Below are 24,461 nucleotides of genomic sequence, written 5' to 3' on the forward strand. Positions count from 1 at the left end.
TCCTGTCTTTGCAGCTTCATGGAAACCTAGGATTATTTCAAAATAAAAATGTTTTTAAAGAGAAACAACTTCAAAACACAACCTAAATGCAGCATAGGTTCAAACAAGTGGTAGCAAAATGTCCATTTGGTGGTGTTCAGGGATGCTGACATCAATATTTAGCACTCTGCTTGCACATCCAGGAAAAAAGGATGTTTGGTTATTGTACTTTGTGTTTAACGCAGTTACCGTGTCACAAAAATAGCAGGCCGCTCTAATAAACAACCAGCACTCCTGTGTCCAGCACCAGTCATCTCCCGTCTTTACCGCCAAGCCCACCGACACTCCAGGTTTATCCAGGGGACATAAGGAAGCAAAGATCTCATAACTGAACATTATACAGCTTAGATCAGGCTTTTCCTCTGCGACATTTTCCTCCTGTTTCTGGAGTTTCATCTACTCACAGGAATGTTCTACATGTGTGAACAAGGGATTGGTGTATGAGTTCTCCCTGAAGTCGTGTGACCACTGTGACACCAAGCAGGCAGTGGGGGCAGGGCCCCAGAGCCTCGCCGGCACCCAGTGCCACACACGCTGAGCTCTTCAGTAGCACCATCTCGGGGAGCACCATTCTGGTTTTTGTGTCAAGTATGGGTCATGTGTTGCCAGGCTCATTTCTTATAAATGTCCACTAATAAGTTAGGAGTGTTATTATTCAGGAAGCACTTACTAGATGCAAGACGGTGTCATCAGAACTTTATTATCTCCTCGAATTTCCTCAAAACACCTGGGATTGCACCGTCTTCCTCTTGCTCTTACAGTTGGGGACATGGGGTTAGAGGGGCTGCGGAACTGCAGCAAGGCCTCCAGACCCCCATGGCTGGGGTTTGAGCCCAGGAACGGACTCCAGTGCCCACGTTACTAAGTGTATCCCACCATGCCTGTGTGTGTGCATGCGTGTTCAGTGTTCACGTCATTCACACTTAGGCCTCTGGGAACAACCTAATTGGTGGAGAACCCAGTTTCCTTTCTTACCTCACTGAGGCCTTGTTTAATACCAAATTTACTAGAAACTCTGGTTTTCTATCTGAGAGGAGCAGGGCTGTTCAGCACTCTCTGGTTCTTGATATTTAGGTCTACATTTAAACAGTCTGGCCTTTCTATTAAAAAAAAAAAAAGACATAAAATTATATAAAATATGCATTGTTCCAGCCAGCTGGGGAAAAAATTGTGGGTTTTTGTTTTGTTTTGTTTTTAAGGCCTTCAGAATCTCTCTTTGTTTTATCTGGAAACTAAGGGCGGTAGTAGCAAAGCAAAAGTCAAGGTTTATTCTGGAGTAATTGTTTGACTTGGTTATCTTATCTCTTAATTATGTCATTGTATCAATAAATGCCTGGTAGCAAGCAAAAATGTTTGTTCTTTAAAGATGTAAATAAGTCCAGTCTTGTCCTTATCCACTGCAGTTGGGCAGACCCCAAAGATCACATTGCAAGATATATTATTGAAAATGTTACGAACACCTGCTTTTTAGACTTAAAGGCAAAGTTTTCAAGTGCAACGGAAATGATTAAGCAACTTATATCTGTTATCTTGAATCTTTTATTTAGAACATGGCATTTTTTTCCCAAGTTATTAGCATGCTTTTGATTTTTGTGCAGCTTGACATTTGTAATTACATGTGTAACATAATGGGTGCTATAAAGAGCTTTTGTAAATTGATCTAATTTCTTATCTCCTCTTTACAGGAATATATTAAAGGAATCTGTGAACCTGAACTAGAAGAAAGAGAATGTTACCCCAAGGCCATGCACTGCATTTTTGTTGGGGCTCAGAGCCTGTTTCTGAAGAGCTTGATTCAGGACACCTGTGCTGATCTCTGCATTCTGGACATTGGTCTTCTTGGCATCAGAGGAAGTGCCGAAGCTGTGGTCATGGCTAGGAGTCACATTCAGCAGTTTGTAAAACTCTTTGAGAATAATGAGAACCTACCCAACAGTCAGAAAGAATCCGAGGTGAAAAGGGAATTTAAACAATTTGTTGAAGCTCGTGCAGATAACTATACAATGGACTTGTTGATTTTGCCCACTTCCTTGAAGAAAGAGCTTTTGACACTCACACAAGGTGAGGAGAATTTATTTGAAACGGGAGATGATGATGTTATTGAAATTAGAGATTCTAAACAAGCAGAGTTTCCACAGAATGCTGCCACAGGGCTGAATATTTCCAGAGATGAAATTGTTTTGCAAGAAGATGCAAGAAGTAAAGCTGGCACTCCTGTTTCTGAGCTTACAAAACAAATGGACACGGTCTTTTCTAGTTCGCAAGATGTCCTTTTTGTTCCAATAAATGGTCTAACCCCAGATGAAGAGGCACTTTCCAAAGACAGAATTTGTCACAAAAGGAGATTTTCTGATTCTGAAGAAAGGCATACCAAGAAACAGTTTTCTTTAGAAAACGTTCAAGAGGGGGAGCTTCTACGTGACGGTAAGACATTAGCTGGAAGTGTAATCATTGACTTATCTGATTCTTCTGCTGATCCTGAAAATTTAAGTCCAGATGTAAAGGACACTACTGAGGAAATGGAATACAACATCCTCGTAAACTTTTTTAAAACCATGGGCTATTCCCAAGAAATTGTTGAAAAGGTCATTAGGGAGTATGGGCCATCTACTGAACCATTATTGCTCTTAGAAGAAATTGAAAAAGAAAATAAAAGATTCCAAGAAGACAGAGAATTTTCACCTGGTACTTTGTATCCAGAGACCAACAGAACCAAAAACAAAGGTGTTTGTAGCAGCATAAATGAGCTTACAACAGATTCCACTCCAAAGAAAACACAAACTCACACACAGCAAAATATGGTAGAAAAATTTTCTCAGTTACCATTCAAAGAATCAAAACCATGTACCTCAAATTGCAAAATTAATACTTTCAGAACAGTGCCAGTAGAACAGAAACAAGAAATCTGGAGTTCAAACCAGAATTACGTTTGTAACATGGACCTTGAAACTGACGGCCTTTCACCTTCTGTTGTCCCTTCAAGTCCCAAAGAAGTTGTCAGTTTTGTTTCAAGAGGAGCTTCAAATCATCAGCCCAGAATTCCAGTTTTTCCTGAAAATGGTTTGCAGCAGCAAGCAGAGCCCTTACATCCAAGTAATATGAAGTCTGCCTGTGAAAACCGTTCAGGGTGTTGTAGCTCTCCCCAGTCTAAGCCAAATTGTCCACCCCTTTCTCCACCGATGCCACTGCCCCAGCTGTTACCTTCAGTTACTGACGCAAGGTTGGCGGGAACGTCTGATCATATTGATTCCTCAGTCACTGGCGTTCAAAGGTTCCGAGATACTCTGAAAGTACCTTACAAGCTGGAATTAAAAAATGAGCCAGGAAGAACGGATTTGAAGCACATTGTTATAGATGGGAGCAATGTCGCAATTACGTAAGTGCACTCTCTGCAAGTTATATTATAGTTGTAAATAGGGTCCTAAGCAGTGTCTCGGAATTATATGCAGTTGTAGGAACTTAGGCTATGCATCTGTCTAGTTGATCGATTTTCTTACCTGGAAAAAAAAAAACAAAACACGAAACAGCTGTTTGGAAAGTTGTGTTATTCCATCTTCTGGAGTTGTAAACTTTGCTTTTCATCCTGCTGAACCTCTGTTTCTGAGGGCGAGAGATGATAGAAAATTTGTCTTCACTTTGCATTGCCTAGTCAGCGATAAACAGTATAGAGATTTTTAAATCATTAGCTTTTTTTTTTTTTTTAATCATTAGGTTCTTAATACCATGAATACCATTAGGTTCTGAATACGAGGATGCAGCTTAAAGCCAAAAAAGATTTTTCTGTCTCTTTATACTACAGTATGTTAGGTCTCTAGGCAGGAGTGCAGTGATAATGGATGTGCTGTATTTCTCTTACACTTTGTTGATAGAGTGATAGCAATTTCCTTTTTAAGGAAATTCATCAGTTTGAGCTTCTTTATGGTCCTCTGCTGCTACTAAAAGCTTGTATATTTGCTTTTAGTAAAAAAGAGTTAAATGATCATTTCTATTTAACCTGTCTTAGAACCCTCTGAAGAGTCTGATTTTATACACATCTGGTACGGGATTGGGTTTCTTCTCTAAGGGGTGGTTTAATACAGTGACTATGAAGAGGAGAGGGGGTCAAGTTAGAGTATCTGCCCCATTGTTTGACCTCGTGTAGGTTTTTGCCTGAGTTTCATTTGCTGTATTTTGTTGCCTTTTGCCCTGTCCTAAAGGGCATCTTTATCATGCCATTTCAACAACTGGTAGGTAAAGTCTCTCTCCAGTTTTCAAAATCAGTCACTCCGTTGATTTTGAAGAATTCTGCACGGTCTGGCATTTTAAGTGGCTGTCATTTAAGAAAAGGGGCCCTGGACATGGGATGAAGATGGTGATACAGTCTTCTGAATTTTAGCGAATAGTGTGTGTGGCCTCTCTCCTAGGAATTCTGTAAGTGTTATATATTTATTTTTTGTTTTGTTAATTTTTTACTAGAATTTTCAAACAAATACATTAAAAGGTAATAGAATGCATCCCTTTTTGAATTTGGGATTTCCATGTGCCCATCCCCCACCTTCAGTAGTTCTCAGCTCCTGGCCAGTCTTGTTGAGCCTATACCCCCACCTACTGCCTTTCACCGGAGTTATTTTGAGGGAAAGCTCAGCTATGTCATTTTATCCATACGTACTTTAATGTCTATTTTTTAAAATAAGGATTCTTTTTATTTTTTGACTGAATTGTTGATGCTGTATTTTGCTGTCAAAAGAAAGAAAAATCCCAGCATTCCCCATGTTAAAGTTTAAAGATAGGCTGGAAAAATATGTAATATACTTGTCTTCATTTCTAAATAATACTGTTTGTTGTCATTTCACTTTGCTTTTTGGCAGTTCTTTTCGGGGAAACCCAGCAAATGGCCCACAGCTGCATAGCATTATCTAAGTAAAAATGTGAAGTGCAGTTTCAGTCACCCACAGTCCAAGCCCAGCACCAGTTCCTCATTGTTACAATTTCTTGAGCCAAGTGGTGATAGAAAATTTAGGTCATGATTGTGAGTAATATTAATCCTTTTTCAATTTCTGTAAGTGCAAAGATGTTCCAAATTGGTGTTCAAGGACTGAGAAATGCAAATTAACATAGAATGAGCAGTGATGATGACACTGTTTAAAAACCTTTTGGGAGTAGTAACTAATGTATTTCTCAGAGGGGTCACTATTGGAATTTAGAGTGGTACTGTCTGGGCGTGACAGGATGTTTTGCATATTTAGTCCCTCCTACTTTGCCCATAGTACCTCCCCCCGTCATTATGACACCCCAAAACACTCCCACGTATTTCCTAACACCCTTGGGTACAGTGCCATCTCTTTTGAAAACCACTGAATTAGTGCACTGAGGGAAACCACGAGCAGACTTTCATTACTTTTTCTTTTAAAAGCTGATTATCTGGGGAGGATTCCAGTTTTCTTTGAATTCACAGATGTCTCAGTTTAAAAGCAACATTTATTTATAAGGATGTATTATCCAAAAAAGACAGACTTATACTTAATCTAATAAAGATTGATCTGAAAATATCAGTAACTAAAATTAACTCTTATTCTGGGGGAAAACTGCTTAATAGGTACAGGGTCTTATTTGAGAGTGATGGAAATGTTTTGGAACAAGATCTAAGTGCTGATTGTACAATACTGTGAATGTACTAAATGCCACTGAATTGTTCACTTTAAAATGATTATGTTATGTGAATTTCAACTCAGGTTTTTTAAATTTGGGGAAAAATCAACCCTTATTTGAAATCGCTTTGATAGTAAATGTGAATTATAGATTGTACATTCCATGAAGGAAGTGATTTATATGTGTCCTGTTCCCTGAAATACCCCCAAGGTCCATGCTGCTTGCACATGATAGGCACTCAGTAACATTTTGTTGAATGAATGAATGAATGAACTAAAGACTTAAGAAATATTAGGATTTTTAAAATGACTTTTCACCACTCTTTTATAACTTCCTATTCCAGTGATCGATTTAGATTAAATTTTGACTGATTTTTCAGCAAGTATTTGGAATCTTAAAACTGAAACACCTGTTATGTGTCAGGTACTTTTCTCTTTTAAAATGTAATCTTCACACTGATTTGTGAGATAAAAATGATCTATACTTTTATATAACATGAAATGGCTTAAAAATCTTGTCCAAGATTACACAGATAGGAGATGTGGGCCCATAGGCTCCCAGAGCCATCATACATCCTGCCTCCTCCCATAGAAGGTGAGGTTGGAATTTTCAGGCCTTGGCAATATAGAGTACTTAAGTCTTGAGTTGCTTAAGCATTGCTGAGTAAACCTCACTTATTTGACCCACCTAGTTGGGGAAGTAGTTAAAAATGAAATTTGAACCCTTAAACAATAGGATTTGTTGGTTTGATCCTACTCAGCAGCTCAGACCTACCCATCCCTGGGTTTCTGCCAGTCCTTTATTATATTAGTCTATCCAGCGTGCTGTCTGCAATTCATACACACTGTGAGAAATTCCAAAATACCCACTTCATGCTGCTAATCATGCATATCTTTACTTGGTTTTTCCCCTTGTCACCATGAATGAGTCAAATGATGAGTAAATGGAAATTGTTTGCGGTACACGGCTAGACATCACAGTAGTGGCTAGATAACACTCAGACTCGGTCAGTTTGAAACTTCAGCATTAGGACACCTGACTTATCTGGGTAGATAATTTTCCGTGTAGATGAGGTTTGCCCCTTCTCTTGCCAGCACTATGTATTTTAAACATTTTTTTCATGCTAGTCTTCTATATCAGGGTCCCATGGCTAATTTTTATTAAGTGGAAACGATAGAAGGAAATGACTCTTTCCCAGGGTAACTCCAAAAGAGTTTTTTTAACCATTTCCCCCACACTGCCCGGTCTGGTTCTGTCACTGCTGTGAGTTTTTAATCAAGTATCTTGCCCATCTCCTCTCTGCTTGGGACAGTCTTCCTTCCAGTTTACTGCCTGCTATAATATGGAAAACAACTGGATGATGTAACTTGTTTCCAACTACATGAAACAGTAGTTTAAATCTCCCTTGAAAGCCCACACACCTGGCCTCTCGGGCCTATTATCTGTTCATTGGTGCATTTGGAGCTGGAAGCCCCAGAGCTTTGGTCTTCTCAGAAGTAGAGGAGGAGTTACGGTATGTAAATCCTTTGTCTTTGAGTCTAAATAGACAGTTGGTCTGGGTCTACCTGTCAACAAGTTCCTCTGGCTTGACTGCAGGGAGGTGAGGAGGCGCATTTCTGCCTAGCCAGGATGTGGGGGAGTTGAAGTGGGAAGCAGCAGGGACCTTCCATATTACTTAGAGGACACGAACTTGGCTCCACTTGATTTTCTTGTGTAGTTCTATTTTCTGTCTAACTCTGTGTTTTCCACTAGAATTTTGAACTGCTCTTTTTATTCCTAAAACAGCTCTCAAGATTTTTCAGGGTATCCATAGTGATTTGATCTTATCACTGAGGATAACACTGGAAATTAGTATAGAGCTAATGTTTCTGGAAACGCCATTTCTTCCGGTCTAAGTTTGAGTGTGGTACAGGGCAGCGGGATTGCATCTACTTGAATTTCCCTTCATTTTTCTCCGAGACCCAGTGGGACGGAGCTGGGTTCCACCCACTTTGAACTTTTGCAGTCAAAAGCTTTATAGGGAGAGAAGAAGTTCGCACACATTTGTAGCTGATGAATAAGCCAAACTTGACAAGCTTTTTTAGTGCATTTCTCTCAAGGATTGTTCTTTTCAGACTTAACTAACATACATATCCCTTGGTTTTTTTAAGAACCAGTAGGCTGTTGTATTTTGGATTTTCATGTTCAGGCTGTGGTTGACATTAACTCTGGGTGTGTTCTTGCTGTTAAGCAATTAGAATGATTTTTAAAGATATTTTAAAAAGATGACGCCTACAAAAACTACCTCTAGCCTTTCTCCAGTAACAGATGTCCTGTTGCTACATTCTTGCCATATTTTGAATGCTTTGAGATAAACAAACCACTGCTGAGTTACTTCATGGAGAATGGGTTTACTTGCATGTGTTTTCTGGAGCAAAGCTGATGCCCGTGCAGTCTCTTATTTGTGACTCACTGAGAAGAGCGTGGGCTTTAGCCTCTTAAAGGAGGAGTTTCTGAGCTGCTCTTCTGCGTGTTAGAAGTTTATTGAATGTCCAGCCCATTCCTGCTTCGTGAGAATATAGATTTAGGTGGGGACAGTCCCACTGTGGGATGGTAGGAAGGGCCCAGGAATAAGGAAGCCTGAATAATCCCAGCGCAACCACCCTGTGGCAGTGCAGCCTGGGAAAGTTGCTCAGCCTCTCAGGGCTTTCGTTCTTTTTATCTAACAGGAATCTAACTCCGTTCCATCTCCTAAATTCTGTCATTCCAGTGGACAGTACAGGATAGCAAGACAGGAAAGAGGAGAGATGATTGAGGGCCTGTTTCTAGAAATGGCTTCATAGAAAAGGGTCTGAATTGAGTCCCGAGGCACTGGAGGAAGGTTAAGAGAAGGTCTACAAAGATTGCAGCAAAAAGAAAGCTCACTGCCCAGGAAGAGGGAGATGGCAAGCAAACGTGGCCAGAAATGAGTGTGGTGACACATGGTGGTGGCTAGATCCCTCCTGACTAGTCGGGTGTGGAGGGGACCTTGAAGCCGTGCCCTGAGTTTGTCGAGAGGAATCCTGCCAGTAAAGACCCTGAGCAGGATCAAAGGCCTCATGGCTGCATTTCAGGGTCTAACGAGTTTGAGGAGGGATGGGAATTGGGAGAGCCTGGGGTTGACTTGGGACACACTGTGCCTGAGGTGGCAGGAATTTTAAGTGAAGGAATTCTCCACCAGGTGGTTTTGACATGGAGACACTAGACATGAAGAGAAGACAGGACTGAAGATGCAGGATTTCCTGTTACTGGAACCTCAGTGACTGTTGAAATAGTAAGATAGATTATGCTCATTGCATAAACTGTAGCTTCAAAGTTTGGGGGGGTTGTTTTTTTTTTTCTTTCTAATACTCATGGTTAGACAAATGGATTACCACCTACAAAATTTCAAACTTTGAAAACCCTTTTTTAAGAATCTCCACTTTTACTTAACTGTGGGAGAATACAATTTAAATATTTTTACTCGTTTCTTTTGAAATTTGTTACCACATTTTTGGGTGGGGTCAGCTTTTAATCCACTATACCACGGGTTGCGAACTGTGGGCCAAATCTGGCCACCACCTGTTTTTGTAAATAAGGAACACAGCCACCCTCATTCATTTCCACTTGTCCGACTTGAGTGGTGCGGCAGAGACCATATGGCCTGCAAGGCCTATCTGGCCCTTTACAGAAAATCATACCCTGACTTACGTTCTGTAATGTTCCTTGTTTGTTTGCATCTGCTCCCGGCACTTTCTGCTTCCTTCAGTAAAATCATTTGCCATGGCCCCCAGATAGTTCCATTGGAATCATGTCCTCAGCTTATCTCCGGGAAGCTGTAAACTGAGTAGGTTTCACAGTTCCCTAGAAAGGGTATGGAGCCCTGGAGCTGGAGGCATCTGCAGCCTTTGGAAGTTGTGAGGACCACGTCATGGGAGAGTCCTGTCTACTTCTGCTTCAGCAACAAGTTTCTTTTTTTCTTTCTTTCTTTTTTTCTTTTTTTAAAGATTGTATTTATTTGAGAGGGAGAGAGCACAAGCAGGGGGAGCAGCAGAGGGAGAGGGAGAAGCAGGCTCCTTGCTGAGCAGGGAGCCCGACGCGGGGCTTGATCCCAGGACCCGGGATCATGACCTGAGCTGAAGGCAGACGCCCTACCGACTGAGCCACCCAGGTACCCCCAGCAACAAGTTTCTTAATAAAATATATAAAATATTCTTAGAGGTCAGTGACCAGGCAGGACTCTTTGGAATGGGCTCTCTAAAAAAAAACAAAAACAGAAATAAAAAGTGCAATAAACAAGTATTACCATGAAGCTCAAACTGCCTTCTGTCCCAATAGCACATTCAATTAAATTAACTAAACAAAGTACAAGAAAAATCATAAAGCTATTAAGAATCACATGTCATGCAAAGGCTTCTGTCTTGGCTTTGCAAAGTCATAAACTATGCAACTTGATGCCAAAGAATGTAAAAGAGTATTAAAGGGAATTTTGTTGTAATTGTTTTTGTTGTATATGGAGTTCACCTTTTCACTTTTTCATGGTGAAACTTTAACATACTTTAAGCTGAAATAAATTTTGTTTTCTTCTAGCCACGGTCTGAAAAAGTTCTTTTCTTGTCGTGGAATTGCAATTGCAGTTGAATATTTTTGGAAGCTTGGCAACAGAAACATCACTGTATTTGTCCCACAGTGGAGAACAAGACGTGATCCTAATGTCACAGGTGAGGCAAACTGATCCTTTCAGATTTCTCCTTTTCTAGATGTTTAATGAGTTGGCTTTTAATTGCAGCACATACTACTTAGAGCAGGGCCATGTGCCTTAGGCAGCAGTTTTAAAAGCAAAATGGTAAATCTGTTGCACCCAGTAGAACATAAGTTGGAGTGTGTTACAGCATAAGAAGTACTTGGGGGAATGATGGAAAGGTAACATAGTTGTTTATGTAGAAAGTTAGGTTAGAGTTCATTATACATTACAAAAATTTTCCTGACTTTCTAAAAAGTAGGTTAAATCTGTCTTTCCATTAGTCTGGGCTTCTGCCCCATTAAATAATCTTTTCTAAAATGGTCACTTGATAAATTTGGGAACCCCCATATAGAGTGGGTTTTGAGCAGTCTATTAAATAGCTTAATATAAATTATGCCTGTTAATTGTGCAGTACTGCATGATTGACTGCAGGCCACATATGAGAGCTTTGAACTTAGCAAATTGTGCAGTAGTCCATAGAAACCTAAGGTTGTTTCTTAGGTCACAGTAGGAGGAGTGGTGAGACTATGCCAGGCAGCCTGACACAGCAGCGGGCCTAGACACAAAGGGTAGATTGGGAGGAGAAAGGGTGAGTTCAGAGCTCACACAGCACTTAAACAGGAAGTGAAACTTAGTCACTGTTGAGGTGGAAATGGTAAGACCACACATTTCTCAAGTATCCCAACTTCCCTCATTCTGGAGAGCGTATTTGTCTTTTTTTTTTTTTTTTTTTTAAGATTTTATTTATTTATTTGACAGAGAGAGAGACAGCGAGAGAGAGAACACAAGCAGGGGGAGTGGGAGAGGGAGAAGCAGGCTTCCTGCTGAGCAAGCAGCCCGATGCGGGGCTCGATCCCAGGACCCTGGGATCATGACCTGAGCCAAAGGCAGACACTTAATGGCTGAGCCACCCAGGCGCCCCTGGGGAGTGTATTTGTCTTAACTGAGGGTGCTTGAGGACTGAGGCAGAGCCACTAATTTTTGCAATAGGATCTGTGAGAGGGTCTTGTGACCCCTCCTGTGAGCCCTCCATGCTGTGCATCTCTAGGACAGTAAAACACTGGAGGGGGGGCGGGGGGGGCAGGTGGGTTTCAGTCCAAGCCAGTGCTGAGTACCGTTGCAGGGGATACTCTCTTACCCTGAGCTTTTAGCTGCTTTTTGCCCATTGACTGGTTTTCTAAAGTTTGGCTTTGACCCTCTTTTCTTCTCTGTCATGACCCACTCCCATGAAAATCAGTAAAGGTTCATGCAGATAACAGAGAGGTTGGATACAGTGCCAGCTAGAGGGATATTTTGACATACTCTTGGAATGGGGTCCACACAGGCCTTCCTTGGGATGGGGCAGAGCTGAGTGTCCCTGCCACTCCCTCTGCTTCCAGCCCTGTTTCCTGCCCCACCCTACCCTCTTTCTGGGACTTGTGTCATCAGTCTCTCTGTCCTACTGCTTGTGATGTGAGTGTGAAAAAGTTCTGGATGGTAGGGTTCATTAAATACAGGCTTATGGCTTACTCTTAATTTCAGGAGCAAATGAGTTGAACTTTTTTATATTTAAAAAAATAGCTAAGATCAGTTTTTATGTTGTATTTGCCTTAGTATATATGTTGCTTTTTTTTTTTCCCCTTCCCAATGAGTTAGTCTTCTTGAGTCAGTAAAGGTTTTCCTAACTCTCCAAGTGAAACATTTGGGGTACTTTTATTTATTTAAACATCTGGGAGGATAGCCTTTTTCTGAATGTGTATTCAACTTATTCCATGAACAGAACAGCACTTCTTAACCCAGCTCCAGGAGCTTGGAATATTATCTTTAACTCCTGCCCGGATGGTCTTTGGAGAAAGAATTGCTTCTCATGATGACAGGTACGAAAGGCTGTTTTCCTTCCCGAGGTGGGTGCGGGGTGCTGAGGAGCCCACCACCTGCTCCATTGGACAGTTCGTGGTGCTGCTGTGCCCCCTGCATGGAGGGCTTAATAGATCAAGGGGTTTGAGAATTTTAATACTTACGGTCACTAAGATTATATACTCAGTGGGTTATTTTTTTTTTTGCTATATGGGTTTAGGAACATTACCTAAAATCTGTTTGGTTAGAATGTTTGTTTGTTTATTTGTTTGTTTGTTTCTTAGTAAAACATGACTGAGAATCCATAAGTAGAGCAGATACTGAGTTCTCTTTTTTGATGCATACTAAAAGTAATGTTCCAGTAGAGTTTGTCTTGTCTTAGTGTGGCAGCCTCAAGAATGCTTTTCAAACATTATCTATCTCCTGCTGGTTGATTTTGGCCAGTGACTTAGTTTGTCATTGTCATACCTGAGCCCTCAGTATTTCTTCCATGTCATAAAAGATGGTCTCAGCTGACCCAAAGTGTGATAGGAGTAAGCTGCATTTCTTAGGTTGGTGTGTCACTCAGAAAGCAGGTGTTAGTGCATTGGAGACAGTAGGCTTTAATCTGCACCTTTTGCATTTTTTTCTAAAAGCTTTACTGAGCACCAACCAAGTGCAATGCACAGAGCTAGGCTCTGGGAACACACATGATTCAGACACATTTCCTGCAGTAAGGAGTTTGTGATCTAAAGAAGAAGGCACACAAATAAATAATAGGGGGGAGTTCTGTTGTGGTTGAATAAGAGAAGGTCCCAAATATGACCGGTGGCACGACAGCCAGTTTTTCAAACCCTTCTCTTTGGAGGGAAGTCAGTAGTAGCAACCCTACCAGTATCTGGGAACCTAAGTAGTGGCCTCTTCTTCTTTCCACTCCTGCATTCACCCCCTTTATGGTGTTCTGGCCTGAAGCTCTTAGAATGTGCTGGTGGTTTTGCCTCAGTATTCCGCCAAAATGGTCCCCCCACGTTGAAGACAGTGCTTGGCTTATAACCCAAACTAGTGAATGATAGTCAGATGGGTGAGAGATGAAAAGAGGGGCTCAGGAGGGGGGGCGCAGATTTGGGATGACGGGCATTCCTTCAGCAAAAGGTCCACAGGGCCTTCTCCTTGCCAGCCCCTTGCCCTTCTCCAGGCTGGAATGAAAGACCAGATCAGATGGGGAGAATCAGAGGTGATGTGAGAAAATAGCATGAGAGGAAGTGGAAGGAGAACAGCACGTCAGGGTGGGGCAGGGCTGAGAAAGTACTGGGAGACCAGTCCCACTCCTCTCTGTGATACTGGCCTCAGACCCTGCAGTACTCGGGTGGAGGGGCAGGAGGGCTGCTGGGCTCGTGGAGAACCTTCAGGTCTCTGACACTGTAGCTGCACACCGGAATTTCAAGGCATGTGCGAGTATGCAGACCAAGTAAGCTCGTGCTTAATTTATGACCCTGGGTTTTTAGCAGACCTGGATCTACGTCTTGATTCATAGTACATGCACTCAGAATGCCTTACTATTTTTGTTAGTGCCTCTGAGCAAACTTCACCACTTACAAGTCATGCCAGCTAGGAGTAGTTTATAAAATATTCATTAATAAATCAAAGTGTTAATTCATACTTTCCAAGGCATCCTAAGACCTCTGAAATTAATGAGGCTTGTTTTTTAATTCCTTTGAAGTATTCACTATCACTAATAAAAGCAGTTGTTTGCACCTTCGATTGTAGTGATTCTCTTAATGTATTGTTTTGTCGTCTTTGTCTACATTGCCTTAGACAAATGCGGTCCCCCTGACTAAGGGAGAAAACTCAATATTATTATCCTCACAAATCTCTCATTAAGAGGGTTTGAGCGTGAATAATCTCCAGCGATGAACTAGAATTCTCAGTATTGAATTCTTACCCTTCCGTATCACCAGTGCAGCTTCTCATAAATGGCATTCGAGTGGATCTATAACTGGGGCTAAACAGAATGATAGTTCTAGACATCTCAAGTCCGAGCCGAAGATGTGAACCTGTGGGTTTTTGTTTTTGTTTTTTGATGCAAGGCTGACTGTACCAAGCAGCTAATCTTAGAACCAGAGTACTATAGCTTAGCAACCAAAACTTGAAGAGTGATTTCACAGGCTTGTCACCTCGAATTTATTCTTGACTTTAGTCCTTGTGCATCATCTGATGACCACTATGTATGATAATACAACTTCTCTAGAAAAATGTGTAAATCATGTTTGAGATCATTTTTAAAAAGAGAATAATACTGTATGAAAACCAAACCTTCATTTATAATTACACTAATAATTTCAGAGGTATTCAATATTTCAGATTGATCTTCAGCTGACAAGGGCTTAACTTTTCTACCTCCTAGCCATAGTTAAATTCTTTGGTGATTTTCCTGTGAAGAGGAAATCCTTCTGTTTTCTTATAACATAGCTTCTGTAAGCCAGGAATGCCTGCTTGCCCATTTTAACCTCTTATATTACTATAGGTTTCTACTACACTTAGCGGACAAAACTGGTGGCATAATTGTAACAAATGATAACTTCAGAGAATTTGTGACTGAGTCACTCTCTTGGAGAGAAATTATTACAAAAAGGTAATATTTTCTTCTTTGTCTTTGGTTAAGTGTTTTTTGTTGTTTATTGTTTAGTTTTGTTTGGTGTCCACCTTGGCCCTGCAGAAAGCAGTATAGGGAACCAAAGTATCGTAAGACTATCCTCCCCGTCCCCGTCCAAGACTATGGCTGGCCCCTCTAGGTAAGTGGGGGTCCCAGTACAAAGCCGCAAAACCAGCAGGTGATGTGTGGGCATGCTGTGGTGGCTGCAGGGGGTCTTCGAGAGATCCGGTGTTCCCTGACAGGAGGCAAGAGGCACATGTTTATGGCGTAGTTAACTCTTGTTAACAGTGTAGTGGAGCAGAAATGGCCTCCTAACTTGGCTTTGCCCTGATGCTGGGGGAGACTTTGGCAACTCACTGGGTGTCCGTGCTTGATTCAGCCATGAAATACGAAGGGTGGGTTTAATGACAGCGCTGTGATTCCAGTAAGCGGATGGAACCAAAATCAACCTGCTGATTGAGTTTTCACTTCTTGGGAGTGGGAAGAGTATTTGTGCTTTTTAATCTGTGATGCTTTTCTTGATCATTTACCATCATAGTTTACTCATCTATATTGAAAACGTGTTTGAATATCATCCAGAATAAAGTCAAGAGTTGAGCATTCACAGATGTGTTTTATTTGTGATGATACTCTGAATATGTCCACCTGCCTGAAGATCAGTGAACACTGGCTTCCAGGACTTCTTGTTAACAAGCATCATCTGATCGAGTTACGTAACAGCAACAGTCTGTGCTGGCGCCAGGGAGGAGGCCCGTATCCTCCCAACAAATCTAAAAACATAAATCAGCATACCTTGAGCTGTGTATAAGTAGTATGTAACAGGTATAACTGGATATTTACCTCTGTTGGGGTTTCACAGTTGCCCCTTGTCTGATACTTGTATTTTGCTAAATCATTAGAGGATTTTAGAAAATAATTCTTTGCTGTAAGTGCCCAGGTGTGAGTTAATTACTCTATGCATTTTGACTCACATGCTGTTAATAAGCTGTTCGTGAGAGCTGAACTGAGAATTGGTCTTTGACCTTCTGGGCACAGTTAACAAGCCATTAATCTTCTAGGACATGTTTCTGTTGGATCTTTGCCCTGGACTCATTGTCAGTATTTATTGGACACTCATCTGTGTATGAAAGGTCTAAATGCAGTCAGGACTCATGTTTCTGTACCAACCCATTTCTTTTAGAACTCACAAAACAAGGCAGAAACCAAGGTCTAGACAACAAAAACAAGCACTTGACTTTTTTTTTTTTTTACATCTTGCCCAGATTTACTAAATCATGCTGAACTGATCTCAGATTTTCTGTCCTCATAGATCATATTGTTTTGTTGTTTTAAGAGGTTTCCTTCAGTGGGTTTGCCTGTAGACACAACTATTCAAAACAAAAGTAAAACCTTTGTTGAGCCCCTGTTGTGTCCTAAGCTGACAGTCTTTAAATCTTGTTTTCAAAGTTGTATTAGGAGAAGCTGCTTCCTAAGCCCAGATAAAAAAATCTGTAAGTCTCAATAAGAAATGTGAGGGCCAACTACTTTATTGAATTTGTATCCAAGAGAGAAATACAGATGGTTTAACTTGGATGTTGTTTTTTTCCGTTAGGCGATTAAGCAGCCTTATGATTTTATAGGTGACTGTTGCCTTGGAATTAGGTGGCCACTGCTACTTTCTTCTCAGTTCCTGCAGCAATAAAAGCTTCATGTTTTCTCCAGCATTGTAATCATACTCTGTGTTGTAGATTGCTTCAGTATACCTTCGTTGGGGACATATTTATGGTTCCTGATGACCCTCTGGGAAGAAGCGGACCTCGATTAGAAGACTTTCTTCGGAAGGAAGTCTTCCTTAGGTATTTGCTTTTTCACATTGTTTTGTATTTACAGACTTGTTTCAGTTCTTTGTGCTTTAGTGTAAGTGATGTCTCTGAAGGACTAAAGATGGCACTTTTAAAATTTTTATTAGCCTTAGACTTAGTGCTGGTGTAATATATTTGAAAACTAATCAAGCACACACCTTGAAGACCAGATTTTCATTTGTGGTCCTTTTGTTTTTAATCCTAGGAGAGGATGGGAGCCAAACTTTCTGTAGGTCTAAAAAAATAAGCAGATTTTGCTGGCGCTCACTTATTAGCAAATGCCACTTAGGTTCGTTTTGTACGTGTGAATATCCTTCTGTATTCATTTTCCAAAATCATTTGCTTTTTTAATTTGTTATGCTCCTATTAATTTACTTACTATTCAGGAATCACTACCTGGGGAACTGACTCTTTATCTCCACTGGATGGAGAAGCCAGTATTTCATATTCATCTGAAATTGATTTGATAGTTTAGGTTTTCTTTATTGTAGTTTGGGTTTTTGTTTTGTTTTTTTAAAGATATGTTGCTAGTGGTTGTTTCTGTTTTCAGAATTCTCGGGTAATGGACATTGTTTAAACTAGAGTATTTGTGTGCCCAGCTGGCATACAGTATGACCCGGTGACAGCTGATCTGTTTTATTTATAACCGGATCCCTTTGGGGTTCTAGGGTTGGATTTGGGGGTAGTTCACACAGAGGTACTTTTACAGAGGAGACCAGCGAGATTTCAGCTCCCTGGTCTTAGAAATCATTTCTCTTTTGAGCCTTTGGGTTTTATTATATAGATGAGGGCTTACTTCCCAAGGTTCTGCTTCTCTACCTACACCAAGGGAATGGCGGCCATTTTAACATCTGCTGAGTGTCATTGCATCTCCGCTGGGCATTTAAGACCCGGTGCCTGTGTGCAAGCGTCAAGGCCCATGGGTCAGACTTAATGGAAAGAGCGTTCTCTGGCTCCTTCCACACCTCAGCAGCCTGGCAGCAGGGTCCGTCCTGCCTGCACACCTAATCGCTCTTTACAGTGTGTTAACTAATTGAGTAAGAAGTTAATAACAACCCCTCACAGAGGGTCTAACTTTGGAATTCCAGTTAGTTAAGCTTTTGAAGTTGGGAAAAGTGTTCAGCCAGCCTATTTCTCGCCTGCAAGTCCGAGTCACCTGGGAAGCTTCTTAATGAGACATATGCCCTTTATGCATGCGCGCACACGCACACACTCACACCCATGAACATAGAGGTTGTGGGTGCCAGCACCTCGCCCAGACCGGGGGCCTACCGGAACCGGAAGTGGCTCCTCTCCCCAGAGGAGTCCCTTTTTCTAAGCCCTTCCAGCCGGGGCCCCACACAGAATTCGAGTCTCCAGAAGAGTGAGACCCTGTTATCTGTGTCTCTTGAAAGCTCCCAGGTGATTCTGGCAAACCCAGGCTTAGGGCCAGCAGTTGGCTGGGGTCAGTTCTCGGAGCTACAGACCTGGGAGGGTGGGGCAGCTGGTGAAGAGCTGTCACTCCCCATCATGACCGGTCGGGAGGTGGTGTAGGCGCCAGCCCCGTGGACCCCTCTGTGGGCAGCTTGCCTTCAGAAGCCGTGGAGCAGCACAGCCTCAAGGTCACCAGCAGATCTTTTTTGACAGGTTTCTCATTTCTCTTATAACCCAACTCACCAGACTCACTCTATTCACAGAGATATGCAGCCCCTACTCAATGCCTTGCCAAATGTGGGCATGTTTGACCCCAGCTTCAGAGTCCCTGGCACCCAGGCAGCCAGCACCAGTCACCAGCCTCCGGCCCGGCTTCAGGGCGCTCCACCCGGCCACTGGCTTCCTCAGCAGCCCCGCTTTCCAGTTCTGCCAAGCCTTCCCAGTATGCAGCAGAGCGTGCCCATGCCGGCACAGAGGTCTCCTGCAGAAACCAGCGAGCTGAGGGAAGCCCTTCTGAAGATCTTCCCTGACTCTGAGCAAAGACTGAAAATCGACCAGATCCTTGCAGCCCATCCGTACATGAAAGACCTGAATGCACTGTCTGCCATGGTGTTGGACTAAAGGTCACACTTAGCTGTGTCTGCACGTGGCAGCAGGAAGCGACATAATGTGAAGAGACCGATTTCCCAGTGGAAATTCTGTTGTAGTGTATAGAAAAGAAAACAGATGTTTTGTGTATAAAAAAATCTGGGTTTTCAAAACCAGCTTTTTCTATATATAAATTATGCTGCTATTACAGATTTAACATTTTCTGTAAAAGGAAAGTACATTTTCTGCCTGTTCAGAACTGTTTAATAGCAGTTACTCTTGAGTGTATTTACATTTTTATGTTTTTTAAACTATTTTCCTTAAAGCTGAAAATATTGACAAATGGATATGATTAGCCTTTCTAAATAAAAAAAAAAAAGAGTTGCTTTTTTAGGGAAAGCAAGATCTCTTAAAGTATATTTTCTTGAGATGACTATGTAACGTCCACTAACATGAAGTGTGCTCACCACTCCCCAGCCTCCTCTGCCCTCAGCCTGGAATTAGAGTCCTAGGAGTAGGTTTTGCTCCTATCGGTCTTTCGTTGGAGCCACTTGTGAGGGGGCAGGTGGTGCCACTAGATGGCTCCTGTGCCCAGCCATTGTGAATGACCAGGGCTCAGTTAGACTCCCAGAATGTCAGGGCAAGGAGAGATTCTAGAACTCCTGCAGACCCACCCTGCTTCCCCTCCCACCCTGCAGAAGAGGGAGCTGAGGCTCAGCATGCTCGCCTCCACACACGCCCAGGTCCACAGCTGTGGAGCAGCCGGGCAGGAACCGGACTCCTCGTCCAGTGCTCTGACACGTTCACCAGGCTGAGGCCTCACTATACCTGGCCTGACTCTAGAAGTCATGTCTTAGCCTCTGAAGATAATAGCGGGATGTGAGGAAGATCCACGAAGAGCCCCGTTGTTACCATAATTTTGTGTCCACAACCTCCATGCGAAGTCTGTGCAGCTTTGCCAAAAAGTGGTTTTCTATTCTCAAGAATGACCCAAGCCAACAAATAGCATTAGTAGCTGCCGTGGGGGCTCAGCCCCTTATTTATTTATCCTGTGTTTGTCTTTTTAGTGTTCTCCTCAGCCGTCCTTCCAGTGAGTCTATCTCAGCATTGGTATCTTGGTATTGTGTTTTCAGTGTTGCTCAAATTCTGTCAGTGAAGTTCTTTTCCTGGGTAATTATACTTAACATCTTTACTGTTCTCTGGACTTTCAAAGGGCTTTGTATTTTCTACCTGTTCTCTTCCCAGGCTGCTCACCGGCAGTTTCGTGTCTGCCCTGGGGGTCGTGCGCCTCCCAGCCCCCAGAACAGCTGCTGAGGACTCGGGGCGGTCTGTTCTTCACGGTGAAGGGACTTTGTTGGCCGTGAGCAGAGCTGGTGGCTCCCCAGGAGGCTCCCTCCCCGTGTGTACGACCCCTCCTTCCCTCAGGGGATGAATCCAGAGTCCTCCAGGTGGCTGGACTTGCATTTCAATCATGTTTTTCTCTCCCGATGCCTTTAAGATGCCTCCCAACGAGGAACTGGTTGTCAGCTGCCACTTTGGGGCAGGTGGCCAGAGTCACCCACCCAGCGGTGGATGTGGAGGTGGGAGACTTGAGGTGGGCAGGAAGTGACTCAGTCGCAGCCCCTGTGCCTCGGCTTCAGAACTGGTGGTTTGTTAAAGTGTGGCAGACGTGTGAGGGCTAGGGCTGTCTCGCAGTGACTCTGATCTTCTGGGTTGAGGTTTGGTCTGACAGCCCTGCCAATCCAGTATTTCTCCTATTTGCAGAGGAGGACCCAACAGTAAACCTTGCTGGCCCAGGCTTAGCCACACAGGTCTTCCTGGAAGGGGACTGGGCCTCCAGTGACGCCAGGTGGGGCTGGCTAGGCCGGGGGTTCCATAGTTTTCCTGGGCTCTAGAAGTGACTTGACCCTTGACCTTTGGGTTATCTAAGCCTCTGTATTCTTAGTATTGTTTCTGAGGGCTCTACCTGCCCCTTTCCTCTTTCTAGGGTATGGGAAGGAAGGATGCAGGAAATTAAGTGGGTTAATTACTTCCCTTGATAAATTACAACATAACACGAAAGTCACAGCTCTTTCTGAAACTTGAAAATTAAAAACTCCATTTTCAAACCATTAAAGAGTCATTACTTGTTCTCAGCCTTCTCTTAATACTAGGCTCAGTGTTGACGCTACTCAGATGTTTCTTCGTGGTCTGCCCCCAGCAGTCGATTCCTGAACCACCTTGGTGGTGTTGGCAGCAACGCGCCGCCTCCTGCAACTCCTTGGGCGTTCGTGTGTCGTGGCTCTGCTTCCTGCACTCCCTGGCATTCCTAGAAGGAGGGGGCCAGGCAGGGGGTGCCACCTCGTTCAGTAGACGGCGGGTGTCTGCTCCTCAGAGAGAGGTTGTCCAGGGTTAGAGAATTAAGTAGATGGTGATTCAGGATGGTTCCCGGGCCTGCCTTCTGCCCCAGGCCCTGGCTGCCTTCTCTGGGGGAAAAAAACCTTGTTTGACCTTTCTGTCCAGTAGCCTGTGTTTGAGAGCCTGTAGGCTGCGGGCGAGAAGACGGGGAAGGCATCTCAGCCATCCTGGATGTTTTTGGCTCAGCTTTGTCTGGCAGGCTCAGCTGTGGCTTGGCGGAGTCGCCAGGGACTCAGGCCTGTTGCAGCTTTTGGTTTCTGAGAGGAGGCCTGGGGTCTTGCTTCCTTAGGCTTGTTGTGGTCCTTGTGGAATCCGATTCACGGAGAAAGCCATGCTCCCAAGCACCCTCCTCCATCACAGGAAATGCCCTGGGCCCTGGGCCCCCCTGAGTTTGGGCCTGGGCAGGCACCGTTCTCTCTCAGCTCCCAGCCTGGCACCTCCGAGATGTGGCCTTCCTACTTGGAGCTCTCCACCAGCACTGCCATGTCCCCTCCTGCCCTCCTTCCTGTGTCCCTGTCCTCTCCTAACCATGGTCTGTTCCGTCGGCCACGCAGCCTCATGCCATTTGTTTCTTCATGATCAACCTCCCTGTTATTCCCCGTTACTACAGTTCAGACCCTATAAGAACGTCACCTGATTTCTCCTAAGAACCCTCTCCATGCATTGCTGCTCTCCCTCACCTTCCCACTCTTCCTGTTTGGCAAACTTGGCCTTCATCCCACCGCTTGGAAACAGTCTAGAAGTCACCGGGGACCACGAAATTGCTGAATTCAGAGGCCTTTTCTCAGTCTTCAGTCTTCATGTCCACACTCAGTGACCAGACTGTTTTGATATTGTTGCCCTTATTTTCCCCATTTTCTGAGATTTCCCTCCCAAATGTTCTTCATTCCTTTCTCTTTTACTGGAAGGCCAGTCTGATTTTCTTTCTTGACAGGTGGTTCTCAAAACTTTGGACCAGCCATGGAACTCATGGTGGGGAGGGCAGCTCTTACTAAAAATTGCAGTTACTGGACACAGCCCTCAGAGCTGTTTATTCGGTGGCCCTGGAGTAAAGCGTGGAAATCAGAGACTTCAGCAAGCTCCCTGGGTGTTTTCCACGCAGGCTGTCCGGGGACCACATGGTGAGAAAGTGCACTCACCCTTAGGGCTCACTAACTTCAGCTTTTGTCCTCCCTAACTTTCCTAGCTCCACGTGTACCCCCTGGGCAGCGACTTGTAGTCCCACCGCTAGGCCTGCCCTGCAGGAACACGTTTCTAGCTCAGCTGGGAGCCCTGTGCCATCCTCAGACTCAGTCCCCAGGCCCTCCACCTGCATCTGTCCCTCACTCTCCATCTCCACCCCACCTGCCACAAAGTCCCCTCCATCCACCCTTGTCTGTGGGTGGCGGCCCCTGACCAGTCAGCCCACCTCTCCCTCCCAGACTCCACAGTGCTCCCAGATTTATCTTCCAAAACCACATTGCTGGTCACACTCTCATCTCTGTTCAGTGATCTTCAGTGCCTCGCAACCAGAGCACCAAGCTCAGCCGTCCCCGAGTGTAGTCTCTGTGCCGTCCGCCTCATGGCCACGTGTGACTGCCCACTTGGAATAGCCCTTCGCCGGACGCTCACTGCAGCCCACACACACTTCCTCAGTTACCTGTGGGCCCCTGCCTCTGCGTGCACCTCTTTCCTCGGCTAGAGATGCCCTTTCTCCCAAATGGCTTCCCCCTGAAAGGCCCAGCCTGCGTCCTGTTTGTACCCTTGCCCGTGCTTCTGCCCAGAAGCAACCCCATGGCGCTCTGTGACCCACAGCACTTGTGTCTGGCTTTTGGCACTGGCCGCGCCGGCTGGTGTCACCACAGCTGATTGTGCACTGTGTCTCACCTCCCTTTCTAGACTGTGAGCTCCTCGCGGGCAGGGACCGTCTGTGTTCACTCTTTGTATTTCCCATGGCACCTAGCACAGTGCCTTGCACTTAATAGGTGCTCAATAAACGTCTGCTCAATTGAACTGGACGACAGTGCCTTCTTGACTGCGGTATCTGGCAGCCGATAAGGCCTTCAGAAGTCACACTGTCGGCATTTGCACCAGGGCCTCCACCGCTCCGCGGCGGTAGACCGCGGGTGGGGTGTCTGCCTGGCTTTCCCCTTCCCTCCGAGGCTCCCAACACACCATGTGGTCCAGGGTGGGCCCCGGACAGGCTGAGCCAAGCCGTGTGCTCTCACTTCTGCCCGCGAGTGGGCCAGGGGCAGATACCCGGCCCAAGCTAGGCCAGTCAGAGCCACTCCTTGGGCCCTAACCCCCCTGCTGGTGGGTCTGAGGAGTGTCATGTCCGGATCTGTTGGAGGCCATTTCCCGCCGTAGGGGGAAGCTGACTATGGTAGAGAGGTAGGAGCAGGACAGCGAGATTCCTGGGCGGGGGTGCCAGGCTGCTGGTGTCGCGGGAGCGTGATGGCACCCGTGCCCTTCCGCAGCTATCGAGAAACGCACTTCCCTTTGCTAAAGCTAGTTCAGGTTGGGTTTACAACACTTGAAATCAAGCGTCTTGAGTAAAATGGATATCACGGCCCCTAGACTTAGCAGATTAAACGGGAGAGGCTCATATCTTTAGAAAGATCCCAAAGACTGGTGCAAACAGAACTTAGGAGTGTTCACCCCAGTCAGAAAATGGTGGTAAGAGGCTGACAGTTTCTGATGTGTTTGAAACTTTCCCTTCCACCTCCAGGAGAGCGCCGCCCCCACCTTCAAGCAGGCTGTTTCCTGCGGCCGCTTTCCTTCTCAACATCCCCACTTCCTCTTGGGGCTGTCTGGAAAATTCCCTGATGTGAATTTCTTTGTTCAGTTCCCCGGCTGGGCAGACACCAGGCCTGTCTGTCCGGAGTCAGACCTTCCCATACCGTTCCATGTCCCCACCTGTCAGACGGGCGTAACGGAACCACACGTCCGACTCCAGGGGCACTGTGCAGAAGAGGTGTGTCACACCCGTGACGCGTCCGTGACAGCAGTGACATTCAGAGCCATCACCGTGGCCCTGATCAGTAGCCCCTCTGGGACGCCCACTACTGTTCACACCCTTGCAGTTCGCCCCTCATCTCCTAACCAAAGGTCCAAGAGCTTGTCCTCCAGATTCCGGATGCTCTTCTGTCCCTGCCGACTCACCGGGAGTGTGGACCACACCTCCCTCAGAGCCTCAACAGGACCATGGAAGTCCAGCGAGAGAGGGCACTGCTCCTAAAATCTAGGCACCCAGGAGGGCCCCCCAATCTCACCACCAGGGAGGGGAGAGAGGGAAGCGTGGCCACGGGATGCGTGAGTGGGCAGACCCCGACAGCTGGTGCTGAGCACTCGCCACGCCTGGTTCTGT

General features: G+C 44.6%; 1 protein-coding gene across 2 annotated transcripts in view; it reads left to right on the forward strand.

The window, feature by feature from the left end:
- N4BP1 (NEDD4 binding protein 1) overlaps positions 1-23,107 on the forward strand; it is a 48,662-nt gene extending 25,555 nt beyond the window's left edge. The window contains exons 2-7 of one of the 2 annotated variants that reach the window (XM_036124321.2): positions 1,725-3,415; positions 10,255-10,385; positions 12,168-12,264; positions 14,748-14,855; positions 16,604-16,711; positions 18,394-23,107. In XM_036124321.2, coding sequence (XP_035980214.1) covers positions 1,725-3,415; positions 10,255-10,385; positions 12,168-12,264; positions 14,748-14,855; positions 16,604-16,711; positions 18,394-18,751 — 2,493 coding nt within the window. In that variant the 3' untranslated portion in view covers positions 18,752-23,107. The remainder of the gene's footprint in view (positions 1-1,724; positions 3,416-10,254; positions 10,386-12,167; positions 12,265-14,747; positions 14,856-16,603; positions 16,712-18,393) is intronic. The other variant, XM_036124322.2, reaches the window with a different exon arrangement.
- Positions 23,108-24,461: the final 1,354 nt, after the last annotated feature.

The sequence above is a fragment of the Halichoerus grypus genome, chromosome 15 (genome assembly GCF_964656455.1).
Source record: "Halichoerus grypus chromosome 15, mHalGry1.hap1.1, whole genome shotgun sequence".
NCBI lineage: Eukaryota > Metazoa > Chordata > Mammalia > Carnivora > Phocidae > Halichoerus > Halichoerus grypus.